Source organism: Dermacentor albipictus, chromosome 1 (assembly GCF_038994185.2).
Source record: "Dermacentor albipictus isolate Rhodes 1998 colony chromosome 1, USDA_Dalb.pri_finalv2, whole genome shotgun sequence".
In the NCBI taxonomy this organism is placed as follows: domain Eukaryota; kingdom Metazoa; phylum Arthropoda; class Arachnida; order Ixodida; family Ixodidae; genus Dermacentor; species Dermacentor albipictus.
The window spans coordinates 28,794,923-28,810,009 of NC_091821.1; the positions used below are offsets into that span (position 1 = coordinate 28,794,923).

The 15,087-nt window shown below is 41.4% G+C and overlaps 1 protein-coding gene across 2 annotated transcripts in view; it reads right to left on the reverse strand.

Annotated features, from left to right (window-relative positions):
• Window positions 1-15,087, reverse strand: part of Dora (zinc finger SWIM domain-containing dorado) — a 217,181-nt gene that overhangs the window by 182,762 nt on the left and 19,332 nt on the right. For both annotated transcript variants that reach the window (XM_065437182.2, XM_065437183.1), the window contains exons 2-6: window positions 14,866-15,025; window positions 13,928-14,022; window positions 13,297-13,472; window positions 5,459-5,566; window positions 5,293-5,374 (exon numbers count right to left, since the gene is read on the reverse strand). In XM_065437182.2, the coding sequence (XP_065293254.1) occupies window positions 5,293-5,374; window positions 5,459-5,566; window positions 13,297-13,472; window positions 13,928-14,022; window positions 14,866-15,025 (621 nt within the window). The remainder of the gene's footprint in view (window positions 1-5,292; window positions 5,375-5,458; window positions 5,567-13,296; window positions 13,473-13,927; window positions 14,023-14,865; window positions 15,026-15,087) is intronic.

The following is a 15,087-nucleotide window of genomic DNA, read 5'->3' on the forward strand; positions in this document are numbered from 1 at the left end:
CTGTTTAACAAACGCCAATTACTGATAGGCACAGAGATAAATTTGTGGAATTGAGTATTATTCCTTGGAGACCAACTTCGCCCAGCTTTAAAAAAACAAGAAAAAAAAAACGAAAATAAAAACAAAATAACAGAGAAGCTTTACCAATAAGGTTGCAGGCAATGAATGCTCATGTTAAAAAAAATGCTTCATCAATGAGCATTTCATACAAAGCCAGCTATGTGTTAATGTAACTGCGTATTTAAAATAAGGGACAGAATGTGCATGCAGAAGCTATTGAAAAACAGCATTCAAATGATCAAATCACAAGAAAAACATAACGAACAATGAAAAAAAAAAGAAAAAAAGAAAAACGCTGCCTACCTCCTACTGCTGGAGGTATGTTTAAGCATGACACGGATCTTTATTGCACCACCATCCACACAGATTAATTGTGCTCCCGAAATCCATTGCACTACTATCACTGTTTTTTGTCATCATCACTGGCATCTCGTCGCTCTAGCTGTCCCTTGCCTGGCACCAACAAAACACCAAAGGCACCAATCTAAAATTTTTTTCACTGCACAAAGTAAATCCACTCCTACCTTTTCAGGCATTTCTACTACACAGCATAATGTTCAATGTAACTGGCGCTTGCAACTGCCTGAACATAGCAGTTCAGAGTAATTATGCTCTGTAATGTGGCCACATTATCACAGATGCAGTGGGTAACACCATCACATGCTGGCACCTGTCTAGTCCCTGTAAATATTAACTTTAGTGGCACCATATTTTGCCAATCTATGCTTCCCATCCACGCCACTCTTCCTGGTGCTCTTTCTCCATGCGACATATTCTGGTCAGTCACTCACTTAAGCAGGCAGCAATGAGGAGTCTCTGCTCCCAAGCGTTTTGAAGATGTTTTCCTCCGAGGTATAAAGTATATTCGTAAATCACAGAAAATATAAACAATAGAAAACAAAGGTAAATGTGGCCTCGTAATGAAAACAAAGGGACTTTAATAAGGTACAGCAACAGGGGAAGAGCACTCCCACACTGCTATCAGTGGCAGCATAATAGCATTTAGGTGAAACAAAGCTTGTTTGTCGTGTTTGGCAAGAATTTGTTCTCGGGTACCCTGAGCACACTACACAGGGCTGTATTTACTGCCACTAAACTACACTTTGTTGCAATGTTTCGCACCTTCAATTACTGAACATTCTGGCGGGGTATACTGTAAGTGTCTTTGTAGTGGATATGTCCATTTCGTCTACTGCTGAAGTGCTGATTGCTAGGGATTCCTGTCGCTTTCTTGAGCATACCCGAACTCAGCCAATCAGAACTTCAGCAGCAGACGAAATGGACATGTCCACTGTGTGAACACTTACAAAATATCTCCCCCCCCCCCCCCCCCCACACCCCCGATCTACCTATAACCCCAGTATACTCCAAACAAAGCAACAATTTCAGTGACACAAATGTGCTGAAGTAAGCTTACTGTGCACTTGTTTAACAAGCCTGCGCCACATCCCTCACCTAAATTAGCAGCAAATGTCTTGAAGGGACAAGAAGCTCAGTGGTTATCACATTCAGCAACCTTCACATGCACTGAACTACAGAGAAAACTTGCTTAAATCGCAACGGTCAACAAAATTTGATTCCATTGATGCACAGCACAAATGAAAATTTAAAGTTCTGCGGCTTTCTTTATATTTACTGGAAAATAACGTACAGGCCCTGTGCAGGGCATTGAGGAAGGGAGGCATTAAGAAAAAAGATAAGTAAGGTGGGTGAAAACAGAGGGGGAGAGAGAGGGAGAGAACAGGGGGAAAGCGTACTAGAATAACAGTGGAACAAAACGAAATATTGGCAACACTTTAGAACTAAGGGCACAATTAGCAAACAAGGCATTCATATAGAACGCTGGAGTGAAACATGGTTACAAATGTATTAAGACAAGTGTAGCACAAACTAAGATTTATTCAAAGATTATTGACATAGCTAGCAAACAAGGCATTAAATACTTGAACAAAAATATGGTTGCAAAGTCAACAATAGTGAAACAATGAAAGATAGAACCCTGATTGCCGAAAACCACATATTAAAGCAAGCATCATTATGAACCAAACATAATTCACCGTATGGCTGGGTTGTTATCTTAGTGGCTCCCTGTACATTACAGGTTTCCTCCTCCAAACCAACTCCCAAAAGGACCAGAAATAATTTCCTGGTGCTACAATAATCCACAGTAGGACTTTTTATGCAATGTACACATTACGCTGCACAAATTCTTTCGAAGTGTTCATTATTTTTGAGGAAATTTACTCAAGGTTTGAACACATTACTGAAAAAAAATTAAACAAATAGGTGCGGTGGGGGGGGGGGGGGGGGGGCATTACTCATTTAAAAACATCTTTACTATCCCAAGCCCTAAGAGAAGGAACCTTGTCATGATTCCAGATTCCCATGACTCAGCTCTTTCTCAATGCACAACAAACTGATTTATAAGAGATGAAATTATTAGCCGAATGTGAATTTAAATGTCAAGTTTAAAAATACTTGTGTTAAATATTGAGCAATTTTTCTACTATTGATCCCTAATGTCCCGCAATACTGACACGTGATGACAGAAACTTGAGCAGGTACCAAAATAACAGGAATTTTTTGCATTATTAAATTGTTAAAGGACTTCTTTTCACCAGGGCGTCAGACTTCCTTGGTTTAAAGAAGCGTCCCAATACATAGAGAAAACCTTCACTGGTTATTTCATATTACCAGATTTACCATTGTCCATACTCACTCAGTTTGTACATAATCTTTAAAACACACAACGAAAACACTTATTAGGGAACTACTATAAACATACTTCCAAGTGCATCAAACAATTTTTTTTTCTTTGCACATTTGCACAAAGGCACACAAATACTGATGTCAAACTTTTGCTGTGCTTTTTCTTTAATGTAAACAAGTCACTGCCGAGCAAGTACTCATGGTGTGAAGACAATAACTCTAGGAGACAGCAAATTATATCCATTAATGAGGCTAATTGAAGGTATATGATAGTGCTGCTTTGTACATGGCAAATTGCACTCCATGATCACACAGCATCCCAAATCACCGAAGTGCCATTCAGCCCAGGGTAGGATTTTGAGCCTACACCTCTTTTCTACTGCAAAACCTGTCCTATTTCCTCTTACGCAATGCTTCTTTGCACTCTACACGGGATATGAAGAGCTGTGAAGGGAATGAAAGCGAGGAGAAAGATTCAGTGAAAAAACAAAAAATTAAAGTCTGAAGCATTGTGTGTCAAAACCACAATCTGATGATTACGAGGCATGTTGTATAGTGGACTCAAATCTCACTCAAAATGCAGCCACGGTGGCCTTGACTTGATAGATGCACTGAGACACGAGAATGAAAATGCTCTAAACCAGGCTCATCTGATATGGAATGCAAAGAATGGAAGGAATTGCAGGAAAGATTTTGCAGTGCAAATATAGAGGGGAGCTTAGGCTCTCAATGTACTAGGTAGTGCAGTGCTGCTGGCACTAGTGCACCAAACTGACCAATAGATAAGTAGTTTTTGACATGACCACCAGCCGTGACTGCTGCATTTTGAGTTTGTTTTGTTTTTGAGTTTTGAGCAGATATTGTTACGTGTCACATGCTTGAGAAAATAAAGATTTATAGCACAATTACTGGACTTCATATAATTAAAGAACAGAACATATATACTTGCTATTGTTAGGCCATGGCATGGTCTTAACATTCGCAAGTAAATATGCTTTTTTCGTTCAGTGTGCCCCTTCTTTCCAATTGCTTAGGTCAAGATTCTTTCTCCACCTCTGCCGTTAAACCACTCATCTGTTTCAACACTCAGGCCCATGTTGTGCACACTGATGTCATGAGTTCTGTTTGCCTCTTCTTCCTCTTCTCTTTTCCACCCATGGTCAGGCTGTCACTCAACTGTCCTGCCCAAAACTTCCAGCTGGCAGTTTCCATCTAGAATTGAGCCCTTGCCGTTCTGGTTGTGCACAGTAACATCACGAGAGTGATTGCAGAGGAGGACTCTTGTGGCAACCACAATGTGCATACACTTTTCCTCTCGTCCAATCACCCCTTTGAGAATTGCTTATACACTAAGCTGAAGAACGGTACCATGCATAGTGCTAATGGATGGTTCTAGTACACTGGGTCGCACTCACAGGGGGCAAATGCTGTCGGAGATTGCCTTATTATCCTGTGACCCAGCCCTTCCTCCCTTCAGAGTGATGTGGGGGGCCTCTGCATCCCATGTCACTCAGGACTGGGTGTTTGCAGTGGTGAGTGTCACCGAAGATCGGGTGCAAATAAAGCTCTACAGTGGAACCCCGTTGATATGTTCCTCATTATTGCACTTTCGCGGTTGCGACCTAAATCCCATTTAATCCCATGCACTATGTTTCCATTTAATATGTTACCATTCTTTGATGTTTCAGCATCTTATGGTGCATTTGAACATGGTGGTAAGGTATATTTAGGAGTGCAGACTGAAGATGCACAAGCCAGGAACTGCATAAGCATGCCTGGAGCAAGTGTGCATAGAGAATAGTTCGTGCAGCACCAGAAGTGTGCATTAGTTAAAGCCTACCGAGAACCACGCACACTGGGCCAAATCATATCCACCAAGTGCAGGGCTACATTTATTTCTGGGCCACCAAATGTCTCATATAAGTCGTATAATCGCCAATTTGCTTTAGTTAGCTTCGCCGAAATAGAGCCATGTTATGTGGTGAAGCATATCTAGAGTAGCAAGGGGCCACTGTTAAGGAACATAGTATGTGTTCCTTAATTACAGTGGAATCTCGATAAACGAATATCGCTTAAACGGAATGGCCTAGTTATAGGCAATTCCGTTATTCTGGCAAGTTATACTACATTTTCATGTTTTTTCTTTTGCAAATGAATTGTTTTTCGTAAAATTTCAAGCAAGGTACGTAAAATCACAAGACTGCTCGAAATGTGTACATTTTACGGATAACTCGGAAGAGCTGGCAGGTATGCATACTTGTAGTAGGCATGCCATAAAAAAAGTTTACTGTCCATAGCAATACTTGACGTAATTGAAAATAGTAGGTCTACTCGGACATACCTAGGCTACTTACGGTATCCTTGTAATTTGCCAGTAGAGTTCAGCATGACACAAACTAGCAAGACAGCTCTAATTTTCCTAGGATAATACTACAAATGCTGCTCACTAACCAAGCGGTTAGGAGGGGAAAAAAAAAGAAAAAAAAAGAAAAGAAAGAGAAAAAGCATCAACAACAGTATTACCTGGTGCTCCTCGCAATGTGTTGATGGCAGTCTTCTGACTGGAAAGCAGCTCATCCAGTAACCGCTGGGCAGTGGGAAGGATCTACAATCAAACAGTTGGAAGGTGTGTGACAGCCTACCCTGTAATACTTTTTGATGAATGAGTATAGTTCAGATGAGCAGTTACCTGTTGTGGGAGCTCGCTGATAAGATACTGAGCAAATTTTTGAAGCTGATCGCGATGAAGCCTTGATAAAGATTCCGATACCGGTGCTCTCAGGCAAACTTGGTTTGGCTGCAAAGTTTCACACAATCAAAATGAAACTGCCGTCCTAATATAATGAGGTTGACTAATAGCTTTATTGTACATAACTCGCAATTCACATCCATCTTATAAGGTGCATTCTCTACAAAGCAATAATAACTGATTAGACATTTTTTCTAGACAATAAAAGAGCACTGCAACCTGAAACGTACAACTGACAGGTCAGGTTATATACGTCCAGTGGTGGTCCAGCCAGTTTACAATTTGGAGCAGGAAAAATGTCATTCTAGAGCAGTTTAGAAGCAGCCACACCAGCATTATGGAGCAGGTTCGAAGCAGAAAACTTTGTCTTTTTGGAATACTTGGTGTAGTTTAGCAGTAATCTGTAGCCATTTGGCAAAACTTGTTATTACTGTGCAGTCACTAAGTGCTGCTCAACAGTGAAGCAAGACACAAAGCCAAAAGCAACCAATTAAGCTTGCCTTCCCACGGACAGAATACCATGCACAATATGTTGCAAGTATTCTTACTTGGGTAGACACGGAACCTAATTTTGTAAACAATTCAATAACATTTAGTAGGCTAACAAGAACAAAGATATGCGCCTGGGTGCAAAACAAATAAGATTACAAATGAGCTAGAACAATTTGCGCCGTCAGTGATGGCAAATGTCTGATGTGCATTCCAAATGATGTGTGCTTTGATATGCTTTACCGCACAAGACAAAATGAGTACTACGTCCAGTAACAATGCTAGAGGTTTGACAAGAAACTGCATCTATGAATGGTGCCAAGACAAGATGCTTCTGTACAATGTTCGTACTATCCCGTACACTTGTTTTTGTTGTGAGGTGGTTTGTTGGCTTCCCATGTGCCACTCTGCGAATAGATACAAGTTGATTCGGCATAAAACAGTAACTTTTGTCACAGATACCTAATCACAGATACCTAATCTCACCTTACCCACGCACCCCAATTTTGCTTTTCGGTGATTTCAACTTTCTGTCCATAGATTGGAATGATATGTCCCGCACCCTAACAAAATGTCAGGCATCTAGTGAATTCCTAAACACATGCTTAACTATCGGCCTGTCTCAAATTGTCTCTGAGCCCACCCGCACGACTGACCATACATCAAACATTCTTGACCTCATTTTAACCACTCACCCTGACGAGTTCTGTGCTCCTTCGTACATTACGGACCTTAGTGACCACGTTGTACTTCACACTACCTTTTCTACCAGCGTTACCAAAAGTCCTAAATCCAAAAAAGTACTAACGCTGTACGACAAAGGAGACTACACTAGTACGAATCGTGACCTTCTTGTTTTCCATAACCATTTTGCTTCTACCTACCACTTACATTCTGCCGAGTCGAACTGGTCTCTCTTCAAGTCAGAAATGCTGCGTTTGATTCGACTTTACATCCCTACCATCAGCATACCAGAGCGAAAACGTTCTCCGTGGTTTAATGTTAAACTAAAGCGTTTAAATAACAAGAAAAAGCGCCTCTTCCGTTCTGCCAAGTTATCTAACACCAAATGTGCCTGGAGCAAATACCACACCACTGCCAAGCAATATTCCGATCTCGCTACCCAAACTAAGCTCCGTTTTTTTTCTACTACCCTCCCTGAACAACCCAAAGCAACCCTAAGCGCTTCTGGAAAACAATCATCCCTGATGTTGATACTACTATTTCTCTCATTGACAGCACTGGCTCACCAGTAGGCGTATCCGACGTACCCCATGTCTTGAACCATGCATTCTCTTCAGTCTTTACTAAGGAAACAACTCGTGATTTCACTGATCCTGCGCCTTTGCCGCATCCACCAATGGACGGAATTACCTTCCAACGCACATGGTATTGTTAATATTATCGACTCACTAAAATTTTCATCTTCCTGCGGTATCGATAGAATTAATTCGGAAGTCTTAAAGAATACTAAACATGTTTGCAGTCTCATTCTTTCCCTCATTTTTCAACAGTCGCTTGATACAGGCACAGTTCCACATGACTGGCGAATTGGGAAGGTCATTCCGGTTTTCAAGAAAGGTGACAGATCATCCCCACGTAATTACCGACCCATTTCGTCAACCAGTGTATGCTCTAAGATCATGGAACACGTCATTTACTCTAATGTTGCCACATTCCTAACATGGGCCGACTTTTTTCATCCAAACCAACACGAATTCCGGAAAGACCATTCATGCGAAACCCAATTAGCTTTGTTCCTGCATGACATTCATTCCTATCTTGACCGCAATATCCCAATTGATGCGCTATTTCTAGATTTCGAGAAAGCTTTCGATAAAGTACCCCATTCCCGCCTTTTGCTTAAAATGTCCTTGTTAAACATTCATCCTAGTGTCTTGAACTGGATTCGAAGCTTTTTGACTGACCGCATGCAATTTGTCTCTGCTAATGGCTTCTCATCATCCTACTCACACGTTCTTTCAGGAGTACCTCAAGGCACGGTTCTTGGCCCCTTGCTCTTTCTAATATACATTAACGACTTGCCTTCCACAGTAACATCTAGTATCCGCCTTTTCGCGGATGATTGCGTACTCTACCGCCCCATACCTAACGCCGAGGATGCTTACATCCTCCAAAATGACCTGGATAACATACAGCGGTGGTGCACTAAATGGCTAATGTCCCTAAATACTACAAAGACCGCACAAATTTCTTTTCACCGCCACCGAAATTATACTCCGCCTACTTATAAAATTAATGATACTACTATTATTTCCACTAACTCTTTTAAGTATCTGGGCATTAACCTTGCTAGTGACTTAATATGGTCTTGCCACATTAACCACATAATAAATTCATCTAATCGAGCAGTTGGGTATCTCCGACGTAACCTGTGCATGACACCTTCTTCCTTAAAATTACTAGCTTATAAAACATTTGTACGACCTAAACTTGAATACGCTTGTGCAATATTTGACCCCCATCAGTCTAACCTTATCTCAGCCCTTGAATCTGTTCAGAATCGTGCCACTCGCTTTATTCTTTCAAACTACTCTCGATACTCTAGCATATCCGCCTTGAAATTGCAACTAAAACTTCCTTCTCTCACTTCCCGTTGCCGAATTTCACGTCTCTGCCTTTATCACAGGTTTTTCCATTGCTCGCCCCGTGACAGCAACCTTATCCTACCAGCACGTCGAACACGCCGCACAGGCCATCCAAATAGCGTCATCCCGCATCGTTCCCGAACAACTACATTTCAGAAATCATTTTTTGTCCACACAGCTCGCGACTGGAATGACCTTCCCTGTCACTTAGCACAAATCCCTGATCCAGTCCATTTCAAGACTGCCATCGAGGAAGCCATGTCATCGTCACGATTCTCATGTAACAGTCATTGTTAACCGCCGTTCTTGCGCCCACCCCTCATGTAATGTCCCGCCAGGGACCCTTGAGGTTCGAATAAATAAAAATAATAATCAACCTTTCGAAGCACTATCAATTAGGCCTAATGGCCAAGGCAGTGTGCCGTGACAAAAATTGGCTCTTGGCCGATGTGACCGGAGAGCTTTCCACAAGCTGTCGCAGAAAGCTTGCCATTAATAAGCTTGTATGAGTGGCTAACTGCCGATTAGTTTTGAGATCAGGCATATGTGTTTTTGACAACCGTTGAAGCCAGTAACTACTGCAATTGCACATAGAAGTTTGCTGTTTGACAGAAAATTCCGAACTGCAATCTGTGTACATGAACACACGTATGGAATACGACCTGCGTGTCTTCCATTGGCTAATCGGTTTTATATCTTCACACAGAGGCACTGCTTTCATTGCCGTTCCTGTTGTAAGCATTGGGTATAAGAATTGTTTCAACTGTAATTGATGACCTGGATGACCCTTGATCCAAGACAGGCATGCCTCATAATCAGATTGTGCTTTTGCCGCATAAAAACTAAAGAAATAAATTTTCTTTTGTCCCAAAAAGAACTGAGCGCAGCGGTAAGGCTGCATGCACTGCATCGACTTCATCAGAGTATTTCACCAAATATGCGAAAAACAGAGGAACAGATAACTGAGTCCAGGAGAGCACGTTGTTGGGCGAGTCGGTCGTACATACTTAAAGAAGGGAATTGCGCTAAAAAAGACACGGACGAGTAAGGACATGGACGGGCGCAAACTCGCGACTGATTTTATTCAGAAGGAACACAAATATATATACTTGCCTACTCATTGCGCTTAGGCAATGAGTAGGCAATAAGAATCTAGGTATATATATTTGTGTTCCTTCTGAATAAAATCAGTCGCGAGTTTGTGCCCGTCCATGTCCTTACTCGTCCGTGTCTTTTTTAGCGCAATTCCCTTCTTTAAGATAACTGAGTCGCAAACTGCAAAATTATTGGAAATTTCACAAATCAATCCGTATCGATGAGCACAGCCAACGTCTGAAAAAATGAATGCATGCCTTTTACTGCCCCCAAGGATCAAACTGCCGAAATAGCTCTGAAAGCCTGCCAGTACACTTAATACACATAACGGTGCTCGTACTGTATGGTGGGTGCATGTGCTTACAATTAAGGAATACATACTGTGTTCGGTGACAATAGCATCTTCCCACTTTCAGTATGCTTCACCGCATTACTTCAAGTAGGCTTCACCGCCTAACACTTTTGTATTGAGATGAAGCTGACTTTTGTAAACCAGCATTGTGTAATGCGTTGTGCTTGCTGAGCTTCGACGCAAGCTCGGAAAAGCAGAGTAAGTGCCATGGCTAACAACGCCGAATTGTTTTAATGAAAAACACTGCACCGAACAGCAAGAAGCTTGGTAGCGAACGTCGAAATAGCTAGGCCTAGCATTGCCGCGGTGGTGGCTAAGGCTGCCAGCGGATCTGCGTGCGAGAGCGCCTCTTCGAGGCGGCAAGATACTCAAACGTTCCGGCGGTACTGGCTTCGATCAACGCCATCTCAGACCTGCGGTCATGGCAAAAAGTCCAGAAAATCGGACAGCGAAGGGGTCTTGCATCTGAAATTTTAGACATTCCTATACATTGAATATGTGGTATGGTGGCAGTGCTGTGAAGGAGTCCGAATTATCGAGCATGTATGAAAAATTGGGAGTCTGGAAAATTGGTCGTTGTCAATAGTTGCATAACCCTACTTAAGACATTGCATTGCCGTGAAAACTAAAAAATAGTGCACTTTTGCACAAATAGCGCAAATGGCACTTGAGCAGGTGCAGCCAGGAGCAGGCAAGTTGAATTGTAGCAAAATGACTCAAATGCCGCAGCTAGACCACCACTGTAAGCCATATGCAAGAGAAAGACTCGCAGAACTACGTAAAAAATTGAAAATTTTCAATACAACTCTATGAGAGGAAAATTACATTAAATACCAACAGATAGTAATAGTACCAATGGTAAACTACAGCCACAAAAATATTTAAATGCCTCAAGCAAGTCAATTGTGTTTTTATGGAACAAGGCCAGTTCTGGCCAAGGAGCACCATAACCAGTGAAAAAAGTGATGCATGACCACTCTTGATGGACTTGATAGAACTTAACAATGGATAAAGCATTTTTAGTTTGCTTGATACAGCATTATATTACTGTCTGAAGACTTGAGTAAACGAGCACAAACTAAATTTAGCACAAAAAACAATAAGTGAGGAGATGTTACAAAGCTGTTTTAGCCAAGCTTGATAACTCGATATAATTAGCAACGCTTTTACCAAACTGTACATTTACAAGTGCAAAAATGAAATGAACGCCAGGTGTCTACACATAGAATTTTGTCTAAGAATGTAAACTTGAGGCATAGATTTTTCTTCGCAGAGCTCGCAGACTTGTCTCTAAGTGAATAAAAATAAAATCTTAAAAGTTTTGCTATAATCTAAAGTCAAATACCGTATTTATTTGAATCTAGGCCGATAGTCTTTTTCAAATATAATCATATACAAAACTCTAGGGTCGGCTTAGATTCGAGGATTTTAAAAAACGTGCCAGTTTGCAACTGAAAATGATATATATGGTCTATAGCTAGTGCCACCTATAAAAATAAGTATCGCAGCCGCTACTAGCCGGACCAGTAGCAAACTGAAGTACACAAGCGATGCCGTCGCTTTGACTTGTGTTGTATTGGAGCTGGTTCTATGGTATTGGTGTGTGGCGTGGCGTTATTGTAATGGCACACTTTAGTGCCGTTTTCACAAGTTGTGCTAGCCGCAGAGGCATAGTAAGCCAGGCGGCATCGATGAGAAAAACGTCCGTCGTTGTAAGGGGCAACGGGAGATGCTTTTGCGTGTGCTGCAATGAGGAGATGACAGCGATAAGGAAGATAAGCATGCAATAACAGAGAGGAGCTGTTCACTAAGATCGCGCTGCGTTTCGACACGTGTGATGCCGCACTGTCTGCGCATGCATGGGCGTGCGGACGCAAGTGTATCTGTTGTCTGGGCTATAGGGATGAGGGTAACGGTGGTGACGACGTTGAGTGAGCTTGGCATGTTCATATTAAATCAATGCTGCTATCATTTTGTGAACGCTGTCCTCATTTTGTTTGTTCAGCCTACATTCGAGGTGAGTTTTTTTTTTTATTTCCTGGCTTCGGACATTCAGAGGTCGGCTTAGAATTGGAGCCGGCCTAGATTTGAGTAAATACGGTAAAATGAATTAGTGCCGAGATGAGTGTCTACAGGGTTATTTGGGAGAACATTTTTAATGCAAATCCACTTATACCATATGTTCAGAAAGCATTGCACTGCATCAATTTATTGAGCTGATGGTCATCAATGCTAATGTATGCTGTATAGGATTGTTTTAGCCTGCACCTTTTCTGCATTCCCTCCTGGTACATATTAATAAGGCTCTGCTGCATTATGAGAAATACTGTACAAGCACTGCATATACATTTGTGATTATAAAGAATGTGGTGCTTAATCTGAACGACAATTCATATGAAACTTGCACTTAAACTATGTAACACTTATGCAAAACCAGAATCTGGTGTCTATTTTCTGTGGCATCACACATCATTCTGACAATGCCCCATTCACATCATTAACAGTACTACACCAAGTCAGCTGTAAAAGTCTACACACCTCCCATGTCACTACTCTAACCTTTTCTATGTTGAATATTTAAAATTTTCTTGCTCAGCAGTTTAGATTTAATATTGCCTGATAAAATCTGTATTTTTCTTTAAAGGTGATGGAGTCCATTGCAGACAGGAGGAATACCTCTTTACTAGGCAGATAGGAAATGAGAATGCGAAATCCACAGTGTACCACTCCATCCCCATTTCAAGCTTGTAATAAAAATGCAACAATCAACTCGGGTTTATTTCCAATAAGAACTTTCAACTGGAAACACTTCATGCTTCCACTGATGCCTCACAAATAATTCTTCAAAATGTATGCTGGGTCTCCCCTGATGACTCCAGCTTGCACAATTTTGCACAAAACAGCAAGAGCAAGACATTTCCAGAGCATGTAGAGGGTTAGGACAACACATACAGCCTTCGTCACAGTGAACCTAGATCCGCCTTAAGAACCTATTTGCTTTGCCTGATTCTCTACATTTCTGGATGGGGTGCCTTGAATGTGCTAACTGAAGGCATTTTCCTTAGAAAGCATGCAATGACTGCTGCTTACACCCTGCATTTGTTAGAATTAAGCTGCTAGAGATATCGTCTTCATTGTTCAGCCACTATAAGACAATGGCTATACAGTATTAATACTCCCACGAATACACACTGTTGCACGAGGATAAGAAAGAGGCAAAATGCTGCGTTGACCTGGTGAATCCTGTGCAAGCAAACGGCCACCACGTGGGAGCACCAAGAGGCTACACTGTTGCAAGTGCAATTGCATGATGTGATGCGACAACGGTCAAACGTCACAGCCACATTGTACGACCCCTTGGACACAGGCAAGCTCTGAGGAGGATGCACCGTAGCACTCAAGTGGAAACCTGTTGATTGAAAGGGTAGAAATAAAGAAACATATCGAGACAATGACAGCCTGCAGTTTTTCATGCAGCATTTAAGTCACCACAAAATGTTATTTCTCAATTGTTGAATGCTAAACGTAGGCAGCATGCAATATTTATTGCCTAGCATGCTTTAACAAGCATCTAAATCGAGGTACACAAGCACTTTTGCATTCAGCTCCCATTGAAGAGCAGTCCTGCTGGCGAGGGATCGAACTATCAAGTTTGTGTTCAGTATTAGAATGTTACAGTCACTGAGCCCCTGTAGCACAGAGCAATTAGATCAAATCATGATGTTCAGAAACAGCACCAGAATGTTACAGGCAAATGTGTCCTGGCCACTGCAACAATGTTTGTCACATTCTTAGTAATAGATTTTAAAAAGGAAGAACCTCTTCCCGCCCACACACACCACACACACATAAAAATGAACGCACCAATCTGAAGAAGGTCTTTCGTTGCCTTAGCCTTAAAGAGGTGCTCTCCTCTTTGAAACTCTTCTGGACTCCCATTGGCCAGGCAAGAGTAAAGTCTTGAAAAAGAAAAGAAAACCTTTGTCAGTCAAACCAATGCAGGTAACCTGAATCTGACAAATGGTCAATAAAAAACACAGCTTAGCCACCTGCAGAGGAAAACAGTACAAATGATGCAGTTACTTTTAAATATTTCGTGCAATTCACTAAGTTCATTCCAGACAAAAGAAACACGGAAGAATGTTTAGCATTTCTCCCAATATCCACATCTGGACATTTACAAACAAGGATAAAAGGTAGTGCCCATTTGCTCAATAATCAGCTTGCCTGTAAAAGACAGACAACTGATGAGTACATCTCGGCAAATTATGGAAAAAAATTTAAATTTTAGACCACCAGACTAAGCTGCTCAGAACTAGGGGAAATTCTGCATAATTAGTTTAAACCACACCTTTATTTCACATACTTTCAAGCACCCACTAGGCTGTCACATGAGTATAAATCACAGTAGGAGCTGTAGTAAAGGTGAATTTGTTGTCACTAGTAGAAAAATACTTCAGCACAAAAACACTACTAAAAATTAATGTTTTTTTGAACACATTTTCCATTGTTATGAAAGCTTATACTAATACTTGACACTATCATCACATTAATGGGCACACAGCTTTGCGGCAGGTTGTGATACAGAACTTGCTACCATACTTTATTTGAATGTCTTGAGCACTCAGCTACAAGTGGGTAAAGATGTTCTTAAGATATTGTTTCTGGCACAATAGATAAAGAAGTGAGTATTTTCTGCAATGAGTTGCTTCATGTGCTGCAACAAAGCCGGGTGCTGCCAATTTCAGTGCCTTTAAAAATTAACACACATAGTTTTGCAAGCAAGTTTTTATTCCTATTACCTGATGTCTTCTTCGTTCTCAGGGAAACTCCAAAAAGCAATGCGCAGTTGTAGCTGTTCTGGGACTGGTGGGTACACATGTTCAACCACTTCAAAAGGAATGTGTGCAGCAACCTCCCTAGCTGCAAGCTCCACTAAGGGCAACACCAGGCCTCCTTCGGCTGTAAAAGAACAGAGTAGTACACTATTAGGTTTCCAATCAGATTCTGAACAGCAGTGGGAA